Genomic DNA, 21,108 nt, shown 5'->3' on the forward strand with positions numbered 1-21,108 from the left:
ATAAAGATAATAATTGCAGGTTGAAGGATGAATTTTTAATTGCTGGGAAATTGAAAGCAGCTATATCACAATACACAAACATTTTTCCAAGTGACTCTTCCGTTGATATTAAGCATTGAGGAAGCTCTGATAGATTCACCTTTAGATTTGAGTTAATTTTAGCAAATTCTAATAACAACAATAATAGTAGTGGTGGAAATTCATATAACACTTACTCTGCCATGCATTATATAGAGCATTTTACACATATCATTCTATTTAAGCTTTACAACAACCCCATGAGCAATACTGCTATTGTCAACGCTTTGCAGTCAAGGAAGCAGAAACACAGAGGACCCAAGCTGTTTCCTGAAGGTCCAAAGAGTTGAGGCTGACTCCATAGTCAAAGTCTTAAGCACTATTCTAACTTGCCTGTCCACAAGAGGAAGGCGGCAGCTCAATTAAATATTTTTCTCATTTTGTTGGTCTTCAGTAGAAAAGTAAAGCATTACCTTCTGAGGACTTAAGCAGTTGACTGAAAATTCTGCACGGTGAGAGATTGAACAGTTAAGGTTTCTTAATAATTGGGGATGATCTAGAATTGAACATAGAATAAAGTGAAGGAAATATAGATTTCTAGCTCTGGATTTCCTACCAATTTGTTGAATAAATTAGGGCAGTAGACCATCCTGAGATGTATCATGAAATGGCTCTTCTTAAGATGGAAAGAGTGGCTTACCAATCAAAAGATTAGGAATCCCTCTCGACTTTTTCTGATGGACTTTTGTGAATAGTGATATAATTATTAATAATATCAAATTTATGAATGTACTGAATAGGAGGTTATTAACAACACATGCAGTTTCCCACACTGAAAACATTTAAGTGTCTAGAAAAAATTTGTTTTTATTTGGGTGATAAAGTAAAAATTATAAAATAAATTCTCCAGAATTGTATAAGATTTATTTATACACTATAGAACTGTATTGAGGAAGTTTGAAAAATCAGTTGGCTAAAAAAATCAGTTAGTTTGAATTTTGGTTGGGATAGCACTGTTCTAACCAGTGGATTGCTTAATCAGTCATCGGTGCTCAGCTTCTGGGAAGAAATTTCTTCTCAAGCGAATGGAAGTAGACTCTTAAGTTTTCCCAAATTTAACATTTTCAGTTTTCATTGTTTAGGAATGTACCTTAAGCTCTGCAGTGCAGTACTTTATAATTCTATCAAATCATAAATATGACATGGAGAATGCAAGGTTGGTTTTTTGGAGCCATTCACAACCAAGGAGAAAGTCTACACCCATATCTTCTCATGTGTGTATTTTATAGAGGACATCATATGCCATTTTGGTAGTTACAAAAGCCTGAAGACATCCATCACAAATGTTAATTAATGGTCTATCAGTTATGTTTAAATTACATTTTTTTCCATTTACTCACTGATTTACTTACTCATTTACTCACTCACTCACTGAGACCTTCTCTGTGCCTGCAGCACCTCTTACCGAATCTCATACCTTTGTTGTTAGCCTCCTTTCATTTTGATCTCTCTTTTAGCCCATGGCCTGATTTTTCTACCCGCCTTCAAATACTCCAGAGTATAATATTTAAAATTGCTTCTTTATACATAGCATGTTCATACATAGCACATTCATCTTTTTTCTTCTGTATTCCCAGCATATTCTAAATCAACTTCAATCTTAATTTGAAGGTCATCGCTCATTGTATTTGTACTATATTTTCTGCCTGTTAATGGTTTTTGGTTTGTCTTTGCTTTCTCTTTCATCTTCAAAAATCTTGTTTTCTCTCTCATCTTTTATGAATCTTTATTTGCTGCTCTACACTGTTTGTGAACTTCCTGTTCACAGCATGTCAGCAAATAACTTGTCAGGCTTCAGTGGACTCCTGGTGATTTCTTTTAACCTCTAAAGAGTATATAAAGTAAATAGCATCAGGGCAGCAATGCTACAGAGCCTCCAAACAACACCTATGGGAGAGATCAGGATTGCCCTTAGCTCCTGCAATTGAAATTCGGGAATAATTGGTGACATTTGAACAGAGCACATCAGAATGTGCCAAGTATGGAATGAACCTTCTTGACTTTGCAGTACCATTTTACCACTCCTAAGCAAAAGAACAGATTTCTGTTTCCTGATCCCAGTCTCTCCCTTTAGAACCTTTCCATGTTAACATTCTTGTTCTCTTTCTACAAAGTTTCCCAAATGTCAGCCATTCACAAACACAATTTTTTGTTATAAGCTTTCAAACTCAAATGATAATTTCCTTGATATTAAAAATTTGTCAGCCTAAATATTCTCATATGATGTTTCTCTTTCTAATCATTACTATCAATAAAAACTCACTATCAATTGCCATAAATATAAATAAGATGAAAAGACAACCATCTGTGTATACTTTCTGCTGTTGGCCCATGCACTTGCTGAACTTGCACCTTTCCTCTTTTTCTTGCAAAGAGAGAGCAGGAAGTGTTCAGGTTATCAGTTGCTGCAAAACAAACCACCCCAAATTTGTGGCTTAAAGTGACATTTTACAGCTATCGCTCATGGTTTTGTGGGTTGACTTGGGTCATCTGGTGGTTCTCAGTTGGGATCTCTCCTGCGGTTTTCAGTTAGCAGCTGGAGCAGGAGTAATCTGAAGGCCCAACTAGGCTGGATGTGATGGCGGCTGTCATGATGGATGTCATGTTGGACAATAGATGCTGGCGGTTTGCTGAGACTTCCCTTAGGATTGTACTGTAGTGCCTACACATTGCTTCTTCATGCGGCTTGTCCTTCTCACGTATGGCAGCTGGGATCTAACAGTAACTGTTCAAAGAGGTGTGGTGGACGCTATGGGGCTTCTTATGACCTAGCCTCTGAAATCTCATGATATTTTAGTTACTTTTTATTGGTTAAGAAGTTATTCAGGCCAGTACTTTCCTGGTGACTCAGAGGGTAAAGAATCCACCTGCAGTGTGGGATACCCAGGTTCGATCCCTGGGTCTGGAAGATTCCCTGGAGAAGAGAATGGCTACCCACTCTGGTATTCTTGCCTGGAGAATTCCATGGACAAAGGAGTCTGGTGGGCTATAGTGCATGGACTTGAAAAGAGTTGGACATGACTGAGAGACTAACAGTTTCACTTTCGAGGCCAATACAGATTCAGGGAAAAGAATGGCAAAGAACCTGTGGTCATCTTTAATCTACCACAGGTTACTGTTAGAGTGGTGTTAAAAACTAGCTCCAAACTTAGATATTCTCTGTGATGCAGTCAGAACCAAACCAAAAGGGGGATGACTTTCTCACTAGTGAGTCAATGTCATTTAATTCTGTCTCTATTCACCACCTGAAACTCATCTTGTTGCTGCCAGAGACAGGAAGCACCTCCTTAGTGTATTCACCCTCTTCTGTGTCTCTTGCCTTTGATATTTCAAGTATTAATTAGGCAGGTATGTTCTTACATTTTCATTCAGAGGGTTACCTTCTGCCTTTTGCTAATACTAGTAATACAAAGAAGAAAGGTAGAAAGCCAAGGTAAGCATTGCAATAAAATAAGATGAGTTTTTTCAAGGCAAACAGCTAGGTAATAATAGTTAGCTTAGAGAGCATCTTTACAAAAATTCTGGAGAAATAGTTATACAGTTTTAGCAACTTCTCTGGCTCATTTGGAAGGACTATTTGGGAAGAGGGATTCTCAGTAGCCATCTGTCTTCATGGGTTCAACATCTCAATCAAATATGTAGGTGAGATTTTAATATTTTTTCCAGGGATTAGATGGTGTGGTTCTGTTCCTAAAGTAACATAATTTGAGTATCAACATCTGTTTGCTCTAGTGCTAGTGCTAAGTTGCTTGAGTCGTGTCTGACTCTTTGTGACTCTGCGACCAGCAGCTTGCCAGGCTTCTCTGTCCATGGGATTCTCCAGGCAAGAATACTGGAGCAAGTTGCCATTGCCTACTCCAGGGGATCTTCCTGACACAGGGATCAAACCTGCGTCACTTTTGTCTACTGTATTGTCAGGTGGGTTTTTTTTTTTTACCCCTAGTGCCACCTGGGAAGTCCATCAACATCTGTTTGCATTATGGAAAATTTGAAGGTTATGCAGCTTGTTGGGAATAATCCAAATAGATATTTATACTTAGCGTTAGTGAAGTTACGGCAAGTTCATGTAAAAATTGATAAACAAATAGGATGTACTTTTTCCTTTCTCTTTTAGGAAAAGAAAGAAGAAAGATTTATTTATTTATTATTTTGGAAAAAAATGCACAAACTGTTAAGGTTAAATTTGAAACCAAGGTCATTTTTATTGAAGTTTGACAGTGTGAAATACTTTTTGAATTGATGTATTGCTTTATATGGTGTCCCTTAACTGGTAAAAAATCTGCCTGCAATGTGGGAGACCTGGGTTCAATCCCTGGGGTGGGAAGATCCCCTGGAGAAGGGAATGGCTATCCACTCCAGTATTCATAGTCTGTACAGTCTGTGGGGTCACAAAGAGTCGGACACAGCTGAATGACTTTCACATTGCTTTATATTTGCATCTAGTTATTATGTGTATATATTTCAAACAAAGATATACAGTTTCCAAACCTTCTTTTCATATAAATGTCAGTGTTTCCTTTAGCATTGATGAAAACATTGTGTTGTGGATAAACATGCAGGATAATATATTAGCTTTTTATTTTGGACAAGCAGTTTCTTCTAATTTACATTGTTACTCAACATAAATGGCTTAGCTGTCAAGGTTAAATCTCCTTGACTCTGTCCTTAGTGGCATTAAGCAAGCAAATGGTATTTATTTGCTAGTGAGTCCTAACTGCGAAGAGCTATTAGGAGTTTCCAGGCAGTTACTTATACAAAATTTCTCTCTTGACCCCATTAGATTTTTAAAGAAGGAAGATAGATACTAACTAATGCTTGGAATATATTTTAGATAAATATTTGAGATGTTGTGAGTAGAATCCATGCTAACATTATTGTTACTGGCACAGTTTTTAGCTCTGAAAATTTCTGAAATGAACTGATTATAATATTTTTTGAAAGTGTTGTTAAACATGGTTAGGGGCCTGTGTGTCTCTGCCTTTCTCTCTTGAATTACACTAGATCCCACAACTTAAAAAATACTTATGAGAACAGTATAATGAAATGTTAATATTGGAGATATATATTGAACTTTGTTTATGTGTGTGTGTATTAAATCACTGATGGGTCACTCTACTGATTTGTTTTTCTACTTTTGCTTAATTCGAGATTAAGTTCTGTCATAAACATATTTATTGAGTTGTTAGTAACTTAGATGCAATAATAGTAAATGAAACAACAGAATCATAATTATGTATATATTTGGGAATAGCAATGTAAAAATAAATTAGCTAGAAAAATATCTGAAGAAACTATATCACTATGTAAATAATCATTGTCTTAATATGTTTGGATGATATTTTCCCCTTTGGTAATTTTTCATTATACTTTTATTTCGTTTTCTTTCATTTTAACTTTCTAAAATGAGAATATTTTTAGCATAGGCATATGTCAATTAACTAAATGAAATCACTTAATTGCTAATGTTTATGTTTCAACTGAATTGTTAGTTTTTAAATTATGTTCGTAAATAAATGATTAAAGGAAAGGCTTCTATGTCAGTCGTTTTCTAGCTTCTTTTTTGTCACAGTGACATTTGGTATACACATCTCCCCTCTTTTAGTTTTATTTATTTTAGTAGTCTTATAAACACTCCCAAGTGGAAACAGCTCTGCCTTCCAGGTGAAGAGGCACTATGCTCCTCTGCCTGTGAATGAAGACGATGCTTCTCTTTCACTCCTGGTTCAGTGGCGAGGAAGGCTCCCATTCTTCAGTTGGAAGTGACTGCAGCTCTGTTATTAGCAGACCAGCTGAAGTAACCCAGCCCATTTCTCTGACTTACAGTGACTCATTGTGATCCTCAGCAAAATTCCTTTCCCTTTTCTTTTCAGATATCAGGAGCTTCTGAAGGTTAGGTAGAAGGAATATGAGTGATTAAAGGATATTTTATAGGAATAGTTGAAAGCTGGGCTTTTTATATATTTTGATCTAGGATAGAGTATAGGAATGGGTTGCATTCAGATTCTGGGCAGATATGAATTCTCATGAATAACCATGAGAAAGATGAAAACAGTGCTAGGTAACCAGCAAAGTGAGTGATACAGAAAACTTTGTACTTCTGCTTCTTCTGCCTCTGTTTCTTAATCTTTGACTTGTATCATCTCTTATCCTTTCTCTATCAGTGTGACGTTGTAGAATAATGGAAAAAAACAGAAAACAATACACTTTATGCTAATCCATTTATTTCATAAAATTTGTTGCCTGAAATTGTTCTACTGCATTTTTTTCCCCTCCTGTAAGGCACATGTGTCATTGAGTGAAAGAGAAGAGGAAGTCATTCCCATGGGAAGAATTTGCATGGAAGAGTGTGCAGTAATTTGTACAAATGACTACTAGTCATAAGACTTACGAAGTAAAGAAAAATCCATTACTACTAGTCTGTATAAGTATGAACAATCAAAAAGTATTTGATGTAGTTTGAAATGGACTGTGTGCCATCTTTTAACCTGATTATGCTTTTATAAGAGAAGGTGGTGATCTTTTAGCACATATTACCATATATCCCACCTTCCTATTTTAAGAAAGGTGTTTTTGAAAATATCAGTTAAGGAGAATCTCCAATTACTACATTGCTTGAAGAACCCATACTATTTTGGTCATTAGAAACACTACTCCATCAGATCTGTTCCTCACAAAATAGAATACATACAAATGATGTGACTGAACTCAACCTGTGTTGCAGTTGAGCTATTTGGTGCAGTATCTTGAGAGAAAGATGTTTGGGTTATTTTATATTTGATAACTTTGAATATGTGAAAATTAAGGGGTTAAAAGCAAAACGAAATAACTGGATATTAATTTTTCTTCTTAATAGGTTATCATGTAAAGAGACCTCATTTTCCTACTATGTCTTATTCTTTGATACTCTGCATTTTCTTGTTAAGTTTAGGAAAAGTGATACACATTCTAAGAGCTCTAGTTTATTGACTTGTATCAAACAGCTGCTTTTATCAGTGGTTGGGTTTGCTGAGATACAAAGGACAGACATTGAAGGGAACTTTGTAATCCAGTAGGTTGTTTGCCTCCAGAATTTTCAGACAACCATTTTGTAACTGCCAGGACAAATCTTGAGGGGGCATGTTTACAGTTTTAGTAATTGCATTTATAACTTACAGAAGTTCTTACATAAGGAGAAGGATGGGCAACTTTTTTTTTTTTGTCTTTTTTCCTGTCTGGAAGGGGATTATTTGGTTTATTGTATCTTCTGTCAAATCTTTTTCTATAAAAATATTTTACTGCATGATGGAGAAAGTTATTCTTTATGATATTCATGCTTCTTTTGTTATTTGTTGTTGTTCTTTCTTTTAAGTCATGTCTGACTCTTTGTGACCCCATGGACTGCAGCATGCCAGGCTCCTCTGTCCTCCATTACCTCCTGGAGTTCGCTCAAACTCATGTCCCTTGAGTCAGTGATGCCATCCAACCATCTCATCTGCTGTCGCCTCTTTCCCCTTCTTCTCAATCTTTGCCTGCATCAGGGTCTTTTCCAATGAGTTGGCTCTTTGCATCAGGTGGCCAAAGAACTGCAGCTTCAGCATCAGCAAGTCATTCCAATGAATATTCAGGGTTGATTTCCTGTAGGATTGACTGGTTTGATCTCTTTGCCATCCAAGAGACTCTAAAGAGACTTCTCCAATACCATGTTTCAGTCTATTATCAAGGGTCTCAGTGATCAGGGGCTGTGGACAGCAGAGTCCCAAAGGACAACTTGGCTGGAGGATGGAAGGAAAGAGAAGTGAGTTTGGGCCAAGTCATATTTCATGTTTGCTCTCTTAAATTGTTTGTGGATAAATTCCACCTCAAGTGAAAACAAGAGCCACCTTGACAGAGAAAGGAAAAGTGGGAGGTGTCTCAGAAGGGAAGACAGAGTCTATTCAGAGTTCATTGCCAGCAGCCAAGGTCAGGATTGCTTTGCTCCCATTAGTTCAGTTCAGTTGCTCAGTCGTGTCTGACTCTTTGTGACCCCATGAATTGCAGCACGCCAGGCCTCCCTGTCCATCATCAACTCCCGGATCACTCAGACTCAAGTCCATCAAGTCGGTGAAGCCATCCAGCCATCTCATCCTCTGTCGTCCCCTTCTCCTCCTGCCCCCAATCCCTCCCAGTATCAAATTCTTTTCCAATGAGTCAACTCTTCACATGAGGTGGCCAAAGTACTGGAGTTTCAGCTTTAGCATCAGTCCTTCCAAAGAAATCCCAGGGTTGATCTCCTTCAGAATGGACTGGTTGGATCTCCTTGCAGTCCAAGGGACTCTCAAGAGTCTTCTCCAACACCGCAGTTCAAAAGCATCAATTCTTCGGCACTCAGCCCTCTTCACAGTCCAACTCTCACATCCATACATGACCGCAGGAAAAACCATAGCCTTGACTAGACTGACCTTAGTCGGCAATGTAATGTCTCTGCTTTTTAATATGCTATCTAGGCTGGTCATAACTTTTCTTCCAAGGAGTAAGTGTCTTTTAATTTCATGGCTGCAGTTACCATCTCCAGTGATTTTGGAGCCCCCCAAAATAAAGTGTGACACTGTTTCCCCTGTTTCCCCATCTATTTCCCATGAAGTGATGGGACTGGATACCATGATCTTCGTTTTCTGAATGTTGAGCTTTAAGCCAACTTTTTCACTCTCCTCGTTCACTTTCATCAAGAGGTTTTTTAGTTCCTCTTCACTTTCTGCATTAAGGGTGGTGCCATCTGCATATCTGAGGTTATTGATATTTCTCCTGGCAATCTTGATTCCAGCTTGTGTTTCTTCCAGTCCAGCATTTCTCATGATGTACTCTGCATATATGTTAAATAAGCAGGGTGACAATATCCACCCTTGACGTACTCCTTTTCCTATTTGGAACCAGTCTGTTGTTCCATGTCCAGTTCTAACTGTTGCTTCCTGGCCTGCTTACAGATTACTCAAGAGGCAGGTCAGGTGGTCTGTTATTCCCATGTCTTTCAGAATTTTCCACAGTTGATTGTGATCCACACAGTCAAAGGCTTTGGCATAGTCAATAAAGCAGAAATAGATGTTTTTCTGGAACTCTCTTGCTTTTTTGATGATCCAGAGGATGTTGGCAATTTGATCTCTGGTTCCTCTGCCTTTTCTAAAACCAGCTTGAACATCTGGAAGTTCACAGTTCATGTATTGCTGAAGCTTGGCTCGGAGAATTTTGAGCATTGCTTTACTAGCATGTGAGATGAGTGCAATTGTGTGGTAGTTTGAGCATTCTTTGGCATTGCCTTTCTTTGGGATTGGAATGAAAACTGACTTTTTCCAGTCCTGTGGCCACTGCTGAGTTTTCCAAATTTGCTGGCATATTGAGTGCAGCACTTCCACAGCATCATCTTTCAGGATTTGAAATAGCTCAACTGGAATTCCATCACCTCCACTAGCTTTGTTCGTAGTGATGCTTTCCAAGGCCCACTTGACTTCACATTCCAGGATGTCTGGCTCTAGATGAATGATCACACCATCATGATTATCTGGGTCATGAAGATCTTTTTTGTGCAGTTCTGTGTATTCTTGCCACCTCTTCTTAATATCTTCTGCTTCTGTTAGGTCCATACCATTTCTGTCCTTTATCGAGCCCATCTTTGCATGAAATGTTCCTTTGGTATCTCTAATTTTCTTGAAGAGATTTCTGGTCTTTCCCATTCTGTTATTTTCCTCTATTTCTTTGCATTGATTGCTGAAGGCTTTCTTATCTCTTCTTGCTATTCTCTGGAACTCTGCATTCAGATGCTTATATCTTTCCTTTTCTCCTTTGCTTTTGACTTCTCTTCTTTTCACAGCTATTTGTAAGGCCTCCCCAGACAGCCATTTTGCTTTTTTGCATTTCTTTTCCATGGGGATGGTCTTGATCCCTGTCTCCTGTACGATGTCATGAACCTCATTCCATAGTTCATCAGGCACTCTATCTATCAGATCTAGGCCCTTAAATCTATTTCTCACTTCCACTGTATAATCATAAGGGATTTTATTTAGGTCATACCTGAGTGGTCTAGTGGTTTTCCCTGCTTTCTTCAATTTAAGTCTGAAAATGGTAATAAGGAGTTCATGATCTGAGCCAAAGTCAGCTCCTGGTCTTGTTTTTGTTGACTGTATAGGGCTTCTCCATCTTTGGCTACAAAGAATATAATCAATCTGATTTCGGTGTTGACCATCTGGTGATGTCCATGTGTAGAGTCTTCTCTTGTGTTGTTGGAAGAGGGTGTTTGCTATGACCAGTGCATTTTCTTGGCAAAACTCTATTAGTCTTTGTCCTGCTTCATTCCGCATTCCAAGGCCAAATTTGTTCCCATAAAAGTGTTTAAATCAGGCAGATGGAAGTCATTATATCATTTCATTATATACTTTACTGTTGCCTCAGCCACCTCAGAGCAATGGTTTGGAATTGGTACTGTAGTGTATACTACTCTGAGAATATTTCTTTTGCTTTTCTTTTTTTATAAAGAGAATAAAGTCATTGAACAGATTAGAATCACAAGGGGCTCAGCTGTTGCTTTGAGCAGTAACTTATATGGCTGGTCCTTAAGTTACTAATTTCTTCATCCAAATTCCACCCATACTTTTCTCTTTCAGGCAGACATTACCAGTACCTTTATGCAAGTGGTATTGATGAAGTTTCTGCCTTCCTGTCTAGAGATGGCTTTACTGAATATGATCTCAGGGACATTAGAATGGACCTTGTGCCCCCCTTCAACCAATCAGCCAACCCACTGACCAACCAGCTCACCAACCAATCTTTTTACCATGGGACAGAGCCCTTTTTTTCCAGGTTTAAATTCATTGTGAAATATAAAGGACTATGGTAAAACTCTTTTTTGAATGTTTTTGTTACTGCAAGTTCAGTTGAACATGAAAATGAAAATGGAGAGGCTGTATATTGTCACCCTGCTTATTTAACTTATATGCAGAGTACATCATGAGAAACGCTGGGCTGGAAGAAGCACAAGCTGGAATCAAGACTGCCGAGAGAAATATCAATAACCTCAGATATGCAGATGACACCACCCTTATGGCAGAAAGTGAAGAGGAACTAAGAAGCCTCTTGATTAAAGTGAAAGAGAAGAGTGAAAAAGTTGGCTTAAAGCTCAACATTCAGAAAACGAAGATCATGGCATCTGGTCCTGTCACTTCATGGGAAATAGATGGGGAAACAGTGGAAACAGTGTCAGACTTAATTTTTTGGAGCTCCACAATCACTGCAGATGGTGATTGCAGCCATGAAATTAAAAGATGCTTATTCCTTGGAAGGAAAGTTATGAGTAGCCTAGATAGCATATTAAAAAGCAGAGATATTACTTTGCCAACAAAGGTCTGTCTAGTCAAGGCTATGGTTTTTTCCAGTGGTCATGTATGGATGTGAGATTTGGACTGTGAAGAAAGCCGAGTGCCAAAGAATTGATGCTTTTGAACTGTGGTGTTGGAGAAGACTCTTGAGAGTCCCTTGGACTGCAAGGAGATCCAACCAGTCCATTCTAAAGGAGATCATTCCTGGATGTTCATTGGAAGGACTGATGCTGAGGCTGAAACTCCAGTACTTAGGCCACCTCATGCAAAGAGTTGACTCATTGGAAAAGACCCTGATGCTGGGAGGGATTGGGGGCAGGAGGAGAAGGGGACGACAGAGCATGAGATGGCTGGATGGCATCACCAACTCGATGGACGTGAGTTTGAGTGAACTCTGGAAGATGGTGATGGACAGGGAGGCCTGGCATGTTGTGATTCATAGAGTCACAAAGAGTTGGACATGACTGAGCGACTGAACTGAACTGAAAGGTATTTTGGGAATTTATAGAAACTACAGGGCTGTGGTCATTCTACACACTGTATATGTGTATTTCTGGTTTTGTTTAGGTTGGAAGATCAAATATTCTTCATGGATCAGGACCTGGCTGTTTTAGAAGAAATTCTCTTCAGTGGTAAATGAGTAAGACATAATGTGACTAAAAGATTCAAACAATGACCAGTTTTTCCATTTTAAGCTTCAGTGGTCCTTCCCACAGTTTCTCTGGCCATTGCTACTAATATTGCAGAACTCTTGGTACTTGGCTACCAATTCCTCAGCTACCGTCTGTTGAGGTGTGGCTAGTTTCTGTGCTGATCTTATGGAAGGATGTTGTGCTGGGAACCTGGGTTTTTTCTTCAGCTTGTGATGGTTGAGAAACTGCCATTCTGAAATGTCTCTTTACTGCACTGGATACAGTTATTTCCCATTTCCACAGATTTGTGCTTTCTTGAAAACTCATGATTGTGTGTGTGTGAGTGTATAGCAAGATGGTTTCAATTTTTAAATTCAAGAACCATCCTCAGTCATTTACTGTTAGTAAGATACTCCACCTGGTATTGGAGGGATTCAAGGTGACTGTTGCCTTGAGTCAATATTAAAGTCGGTGGGGAAATTGTAAGCACTCCACTCTGAGTGTTGAAAGGAAAAAGCAATCACATCTAATAGGGAAGGCATTCTGATTTGTTCAGGTCTGCTGGTTTGAGCTTTGTTTTCTTCTTCTCCTTTTTTGGTGAGGCTTAGGGTTAATTCATAAAAAGTGAGAAACTAATAAAGGAAATATTTTAAAGTACTTGTTCCTGGAAACAAAGCATGTGTGAGGGTCTCTGCTTTTTCAAAGGCTTGCCCTTGACATAAAGCTATGGAAAGAGAGCTTTTAAAAATTCCAGTGAGTGGAGTAGGCACCGTTTCTTAGCTGATTCTTCGTTATTTAGGAGCTCGTTATATATTTGGAGAAGTATCTAAGTTGCCCTCTTCTTTCCCTCCTTTTCTTTCTGCCTGCCTCTTATTTGATCTTTGTGTCATTTCTTTATATTAATTTCTCTATACCTGGTAGAAAGGAAACTAACAAGACTAATTGAAAATCTTTAGAAAGATTGGCTGAGGAAAAGCTGTTATGTTTCATCAAAATGAGAGTAGTAACTGATAAATTGGCTATCTCTTCTGATTCATCATTGTCATTATGGATAATGACTGCAGAAGTCAATGGCTCTGGGCTGGCTAGTGACTGAAGATCAAGGTGTATCTTGGGCAAGAGCAGGAGGCAGGTTCTTTATTTTATATATTGTCCTGAACTATGGCTATGTTATATAACAATTTAAAAAAATTACTTACGTTTTTCTTCTTTTTCTGTTGATACAGTATTTAAATTTCTAATCCTAAAATAAACTTCCTGGAAGAGGAAGCTGGGTTAGAAATGGTTATAGCTGCTGAGATGCATACTGTGAGATGCTTCCAGAAATCTGTAAGGCAGATGTAAACGCATTTTGGCTTGATACACTTAACTCTAATGCACCTCATCCAATTAGGTTTTATGCCAACTGTCATTCAATATTAGCAGCTATAGTTAAAAAATGAGTACTTTAAAATGAATGTGTTTATGCTCCCTTCTCTTATCTCAGGAAACACGTTGGCTTGCCAGCAAGTGTTTTTTTTTTCTTTTGTGAGGGTCCCTTCTAGGTTGTAAATGGACAGGAAGCTGTCTTCCAAGGGATTTCTTTCTTCAGCTCTTTTCAAAGTAGTGTCAGCAAGGGATAATATGGTAAAACACCGAATGCATCCCCGGACCGACTTTCACTGAGTTCATGGAAGTTATAAATGTGCTGTAGTGGGGGAATGCTCATTAGCGCTAAGAGGAGAGTACTGTTCTTACTTTGGACTTTGTGAAGGCAGCATATTCAGATGCAGGATGCCTTCCTCACAACCACAGTAGTCAGGTCAGGGTGTTTCTTTTTTCTCTCATATTGAAAAGCACTATTAGATACTTGATACTATTTGGATGAGTATATTTGGATAAGAGAGGCATAAGTTTGAATTCCTCTGAATAAAATTTTCTAAGACCCATTTCTCTCTTTGTCTCAGTTGTCTCATTGGCTACTTCTATAGCTTACTATGTCCCAAGCTCCCTATGATGTTCTCTGCCATAATGGCCTCTAAATTTAGAGATTACTCGGGCAAAGACATTTTAGAAATGTGTTAGTAGAATTTTGAAAACAAATAAAAGCTACACACAGTTACTATGAAAGAGTAAATAGAAGTTAATCAGATGTTTAATACAAGGATTAAAGAATTTGATGTCATTAATCCCAAAGAGAAAGGCTGTAAAATAAAACCAGACGTGTTAGCTGCTCAGTGATGTCAGACTCTTTGCAACCTAATGGATATAGCCTGCTAGCCTCCTCTGTCCATGGAATTCTTCAGGCAAGAATATTGGAATGGATAGCCATTCCCTTCTCCAGGGGATCTTTTTGACCCAGGGATCAAACCCAGGTCTCCTGAATTGCAGGCAGATTCTTTACCGTCTGAGCCACCAAATAAAACCACCTAACAGAAGCAGAAGATATTAAGAAGAGGTGGCAAGAATACACAGAAGAACTGTACAAAAAAGATCTTCACGACCAAGATAATCATGATGGTGTGATCACTCACCTAGAGCCAGACATCCTGGAACGTGAAGTCAAGTGGGCCTTAGAAAGCATCACTACGAACAAAGCTAGTGGAGGTGATGGAATTCCAGTTGAGCTATTTCAAATCCTGAAAGATGATGCTGTGAAAGCACTGCACTCAATATGCCAGCAAATTTGGAAAACTCAGCAGAGGCCACAGGACTGGAAAAGGTATTTTCATTCCAATCCCAAAGAAAGGCAATGCCAAAGAATGCTCAAACTACTGCACAATTGCACTCATCTCACACGCTAGTAAAGTAATGCTCAAAATTCTCCAAGCCAGGCTTCAGCAATACGTGAACTGTGAACTTACAGATGTTCAAGCTGGTTTTAGAAAAGGCAGAGGAACCAGAGATCAAATTGCCAACATCCGCTGGATCATCAAAAAAGCAAGAGAGTTGCTTTTCCTTTCGCCGCTGAGGCCGTGGCCATGAGTATGCTCAGGCTTCAGAAGAGGCTTGCCTCCAGTGTCCTTCGCTGTGGCAAGAAGAAGGTCTGGTTGGACCCCAATGAGACCAATGAAATTGCCAATGCCAACTCCCGCCAGCAGATCCGGAAGCTGATCAAAGATGGGCTGATCATCCGGAAGCCTGTGACTGTCCATTCCTGGGCTCCATGCCGGAAAAACACCTTGGCTCGCCAGAAGGGCAGGCATATGGGTATAGGTTAGCAAAAGGGTACTGCCAATGCTCGAATGCCGGAGAAGGTAACGTGGATGAGGAGGATGAGAATTCTGCACCGGCTGCTCAGACGATACCGTGAATCTAAGATTGACTGCCACATGTATCACAGCCTGTACCTGAAGGTGAAGGGTTACGTGTTCAAAAACAAGCGGATTCTCATGGAACATATCCACAAGCTGAAGGCAGACAAGGCTTGCAAGAAGCTTCTGGCGGACCAGGCTGAGGCCCGCAGGTCTAAGACCAAGGAAGCGCGCAAGCGCCGTGAAGAGCAGCTCCAGGCCAAGAAGGAGGAAATCATCAAGACTCTGTCCAAGGAGGAAGAGACCAAGAAATAAAGTTCTCCCCATCTTCTCTGTACATAGTGGCCTCGGCAATTGCATAGATCACTCATTCAATAAAAGACAAGCCTTTAACTGCCTTAACAACAACAACAAAAAAAGCAAGAGAGTTCCAGAAAAACATCTATTTCTGCTTTATTGACTATGCCAAAGCCTTTGACTGTGTGGATCACAATCAACTGTGGAAAATTCTGAAAGAGATGGGAATACCAGACCACCTGACCTGCCTCTTGAGAAACCTATATGCAGGTCAGGAAGCAACAATTAGAACTGGACATGGAACAACAGACTGGTTCCAAATAGGAAAAGGAGTACGTCAAGGGTGGGTATTGTCACCCTGCTTATTTAAGTTATATGCAGAGTACATCATGAGAAATGCTGTGCTGGAGGAAGCACAAGCTGGAATCAAGACTGCCGGGAGAAATATCAATAACCTCAGATATGCAGATGACACCACCCTTATGGCAGAAAGTGAAGAGGAACTAAAAAGCCTCTTGATGAAAGTGAACGAGGAGAGTGAAAAAGTTGGCTTAAAGCTCACCATTCAGAAAATGAAGATCATGGCATCCGGTCCCATCACTTCATGGGAAATAGATGGGGAAACAGTGGAAACAGTGTCAGACTTTATTTTTGGGGGCTCCAAAATCACTGGAGATGGTGACTGCAGCCATGAAATTAAAAGACGCTTACTCCTTGGAAGAAAAGTTATGACCAACCTAGATAGCATATTCAAAAGCAGAGACATTACTTTGCCAACAAAGGTCTGTGTAGTCAAGGCTATGGTTTTTCCTGTGGTCATGTATGGATGTGAGAGTTGGACTGTGAAGAAGGCTGAGCACCAAAGAATTGATGCTTTTGAACTGTGGTGTTGGAGAAGACTCTTGAGGATCCCTTGGACTGCAAGGAGTTCCAACCAGTCCATTCTGAAGAAGATCAGCCCTGGGATTTTGGAAGGAATGATGCTAAAGCTGAAACTCCAGTACTTTGGCCACCTCATGCGAAGAGTTGACTCACTGGAAAAGACTCTGATGCTGGGAGGGATTGGGGGCAGGAGGAGAAGGGGACGACAGAGGATGAGATGGCTGGATGGCATCACGGACTCGATGGACATGAGTCTGAGTGAACTCCGGAAGATTGTGATGGACAGGGAGGCCTGGCGTGTTGTGATTCATGGGGTCACAAAGAGTTGGACACGACTGAGTGACTGAACTGAACTGAACTGACTAAAGATTCAAAATAATTATGAATTTTCCATGTAGAGGAATGACTGATTTGAGACCTCATACTCTTCTCTGAGCATTTGACCTATACACACTACTATATATAAAATAGATAACTAATAAGAGCCTGCTGTATAGCACAGGGAACTCTACTCAGTGCTTCATAATGATCTATTTGAGAAGGTCATTAGAGTCATTTCAAGAATCTGAAAAGGAATGTATATTATCAGGGTTGCTTAAAAAAATGTAAAGAACACCAATGCTTAGACATCACATTCAAAAGTTTGATTTGATCTGGGTAAAAGGAGGTATTGTTAGTTTAAATAAAGGCTCCCCGATGATTTAAATGTGTGCCCAGGTTTGACCAGCACTGTCCTAAAATATGTTTCTTAACTGTATAAACAAAAGCATATTACTTACCTTTCTCTAAATTTTTTCTTTGAGAATTTGTTAAGAAATACAGCTTCTTTCTATGAAAGATGTATATCTACCACAGTACAATTCAGGCCTAAGAAAAGAGCTAAATAATTCTGAGGTGATATAGTTTCAAATGTCAAGCATGGAGTTTGATATAATTTTACATGTGACTTGCAGGTTTTTTCTCCACTTAGTGGAAACAAATCAAAGGAACTTGAGTGTATCACTTAGGAAGTGAGTGAAATGAAACAACTGATACTAAAATGATTAAGTTGACTAAAATGTCATAACCTTTAGTGAAATTTCTTGATGAAAGAAATGTTTTTCAGCTTTCAGGAGGCTAGATTTTATGTTCCAGATGATATAAATATCTGATAGAAGTTCACTGATTTAATCAGGCCAGTTTCTGTGTGTTGAACTAAAGCCACTTATCTGGCATTTTTCATTAAGGCTTCATGACATCTGGTTGCTTCTGAGAATGCAGTTCTGTGTCAGAGATTATTTTATAAAGCCATGCATGAGCTGCCTTTGTAATTTGCTTAAATTAATTACATATGTATTTCTTCACTGTCCAGGCTTAGAAGAAGGCTGAACTTCGGTGAGGAAATAGTACTATTGTTTCAATTACAAAAGACCGTTTCTACTGTGCTGTGTTACACGCGGGCACACTGTCTTTCCCATTGTGCCTTAATACTATTTTGGGTTTCTTTCTTTTTTTTTTCTCGGAAAGTTATTTTTAAATAGTATGATTTCATTTTGACTGAATTATGTAGTTTTAATCAAGGGATTTAGAAATGGCATTCAAGATCAGAAAAAGCATTTAAGCTTTACATAGAAGTGTACATAGAAGTGTACAGTTCTAAGAAAATAGTTGATTTTATTTGTCCTTTTTCTCTCTTGATTTCTGACACAGAGATTTGAGGATGGAAGCTTTTATCTTAAAAATATGATTGCATCTCTGCATTAAGTAAGCACTTGCTCAAAGCTCTACAAGAATTCAACAGACTGAGATTAATCTAGACTTTAATATATCAATACATTTAGAGAGTTTATTTTAAAACACTTAAGAATTCAACCTTAGAAGTTCACTAGCAAAGTACCCAAAAGTGGAACCAAATTGTATGTTTTTCTTTCATTGAAACTAAGGACTGATCTGGGACACAAGTGCCCACTTGGACTAAGATAGTGATTTTCTTTATGAAGGGGCCTGCTTTTGGTTTAAAATGGATTGAATAAAAAAGAATGAGAAATGAGGTTTTTGTTTTGATTTTTAGCCTTTTTTTTTTCAAATCATGGAAGCAAAAGTGAGATTTGGTTAGCAACTGAATGCCACTGTAATTCCCAGTTACTGTGTGGATTATTAGCCCTCATAATTCTACTTTTTTTCATTGTTGTGAGAAAATAGCAAAACCTCACTTATATTCCTCATTACAAATTTTTCACATTTTGGCCTCATGAGTGCTGTTTGAATTCTTTTTTTTTTTTTTTTAATTTTTATGTTTACTTTATTTTACTTTACAATACTGTATTGGTTTTGCCATACATTGACATGAATCCACCACGGGTGTTTGAATTCTTTTATTTGTACCTTGGGGATCTCAAACTAGTGGCTTCCAGATTTAGCTTCTCATAGAGATCTCCTGGGGAGCCTGTTAAAAATTGGTCCCCCAGTTTCATCTTGAATCTGTCAAATGCTCCTGAGGACAGGGCTGGGGAGTCTTTCTGTTTCACTACTTTCCTGGGCAATTCTTGATAAGATCAACCTTTCTCTGGTTCAGGGAATGAATGGTCTTTGGGGACTCCTGGTAGTTGCTCTGCTGCTGCTGCTGCTGCTAAGTCGCTTCAGTCGTGTCCGACTCTGAGCGACCCCATAGACGGCAGCCCACCAGGCTCCCCCTTCCCTGGGATTCTCCAGGTAAGAACACTGGAGCGGGTTGCCATTTCCTTCTCCAACTCATGAAAGTGAAAAGTGAAAGTGAAGTCGCTCAGTCGTGTCCGACTCTTAGCGACCCCATGGACTGTAGCCCACCAGGCTCCTCCGTCCATGGGGTTTTCCAGGTAAGAGTACTGGAGTAGGGTGCCATTGCCTTCTCTGGTGGTTTGCTCTAGGAGAATGACTATTCTCAATTCCTTCCACTCTTGGAAATTCCCATTTCTAATTCTCTCCTTAGGAGATGACTGGTCCTTTCCTTCACTTAAAAAAAACTAAAGCCATCCAGGAAATATTCCCCATATTCTCTTCTGTTTACCTCAGAAACATGTTTCTAGGTATCATCTTTCTTTGAATTACACAAGGAAGGACTTCCTGGTTGAAAGTAAACTCCTCCACTTATGCTTTTCAGTTTACCCATTTCCATCTTTAGTTTCCCTTTATCCTATCATCTAATATCTAATCTTTTTTCTCTTAAAGTTAATTGCATCTTTTCCCTTTGCCTTTGAACAACCCAGATTTCCCCATCTGAAAAATTCTGTCTCCCATGACCCTTGCTACCACTGAATTTCTCAGTCTTTTCCCCGCCAAACATCCAAAAAATGATTTATTTCTTCCTTACCACTAAGATTTTTGGCTCTTTTTCCCACTCTAAACCACCCGCCTCAGTAATTTCCTCTAATTATGAAATCAGTTTTCTTTTCTAGCGGTTAGATTGGTGTTTCAGAGCAGAAAATAAAATCATGAAGAGAACTATGAAGAAGTTTTTCTTCATCTTCTTTAGAAAATGAAATTAGAAATACACAAAGTATGCATAAATTTTATCTACTGTGAACATTTGACGACTAAGTATGGTTGCCCCAGTAAAGGTTCTGTCTTCCCCAAAAAGATAAGATCAGAAGATAAATCTGTATTGGTTTTATCCTTAGCATGTTTATCACAGGTTCTCTTGTTTAATGCCCCATAACTTAGATTTTGATTACTGTACCTGACAATGTATACCCATATAATTTATTGTAAGATGTTTTAACCAGATCTCTCCTGATTAGGAAAATTTTCTGTTGCTACAATAGGGGAATCCCTTTATTATGAGAATATCAGAATAATTTCCACATTCTCTGGAGTTGCCTGTAACTTATATTTATTTTTCTCTGTATTTAACTATGTAAATGAAAAATTTTGAGGAAAGTATTACATGAATATGATTGTCCAATACTTATGTAAAGCATACTTAAAACCCTCCAATATTCTTTTCTCTTTTCTCCTACTGCCTTGGGACACTTACTAGAAGAATCACTTCAGTGTTTTTAGCTCCTTGTTCTAGTGTTTACTCCTGTACTTGAAAAGAATAAGCTTCTTGATTAGTCAGTTTACTTCCTAATAGGGTATATTAGGATCTTCACTCACTTATACCTCCTCTTTAAAAGTTCAAAATCTCATCATGAACAGCTATAATTTCTAAGCATGCCCTGATATGAAATGAGTATATTACAAAGCTGCACTGAATAATTTAGTCTATGTAGCAAAGTAAAAAATTTTACTTTTTCACTGTATAGTTTATTACATCTAAATGTCTGGTTAACCTTTTTCTAGCATCTTATTATGTCTAATATAAATGCTTCCCACAGTTGAGTAATCTATGTATGACTGCATTTCTTATTTTCATTGTCATTTTTTTACCTGGAATGAATAATTGCCTCATTTTTTCTTGCTTAATTTTCTTTGAGTGCTAATTCTTCCAACATCCTATAACAGTTCTGTAAAATATCTCCCAGTACAGTGTTCCACATGATCAAGCAGTCAGATAATTTACCAGTTCCTTTTTTTTTTCATTCTTGCAGCCTCTACCTCCTGCCTCAGGATTTACTATCTTCACTTGGCCTGAGGCACAGCTGTTACTCTGGCAATGCTCATTGCCTCTTTCCATTGGACATCCTTGTATTTTTTGTCTTATTCCTT

General features: G+C 38.6%; 2 protein-coding genes across 3 annotated transcripts in view; both read left to right on the forward strand.

Moving 5' to 3' along the window:
* Nucleotides 1–21,108, forward strand: part of PLCL1 (phospholipase C like 1 (inactive)) — a 370,849-nt gene that overhangs the window by 126,300 nt on the left and 223,441 nt on the right. The gene's annotated exons all lie outside the window — the stretch shown is intronic.
* Nucleotides 12,191–16,090, forward strand: LOC138434081 (large ribosomal subunit protein eL19-like). The gene has a single exon (XM_069577933.1). The coding sequence runs from the start codon at nucleotides 15,256–15,258 to the stop codon at nucleotides 15,577–15,579; it is 324 nt and encodes a 107-aa protein (XP_069434034.1). The 5' UTR covers nucleotides 12,191–15,255; the 3' UTR covers nucleotides 15,580–16,090.

Source organism: Ovis canadensis, chromosome 2 (genome assembly GCF_042477335.2).
Source record: "Ovis canadensis isolate MfBH-ARS-UI-01 breed Bighorn chromosome 2, ARS-UI_OviCan_v2, whole genome shotgun sequence".
NCBI classification, from domain to species: Eukaryota; Metazoa; Chordata; class Mammalia; order Artiodactyla; family Bovidae; genus Ovis; species Ovis canadensis.

Coding starts and splice junctions, on each gene's coding strand:
- LOC138434081 (XM_069577933.1), top strand. CDS start 15,256: ATGCCGGAGAAGGTAACGTGGATGAGGAGGATGAGAATTCTGCACCGG.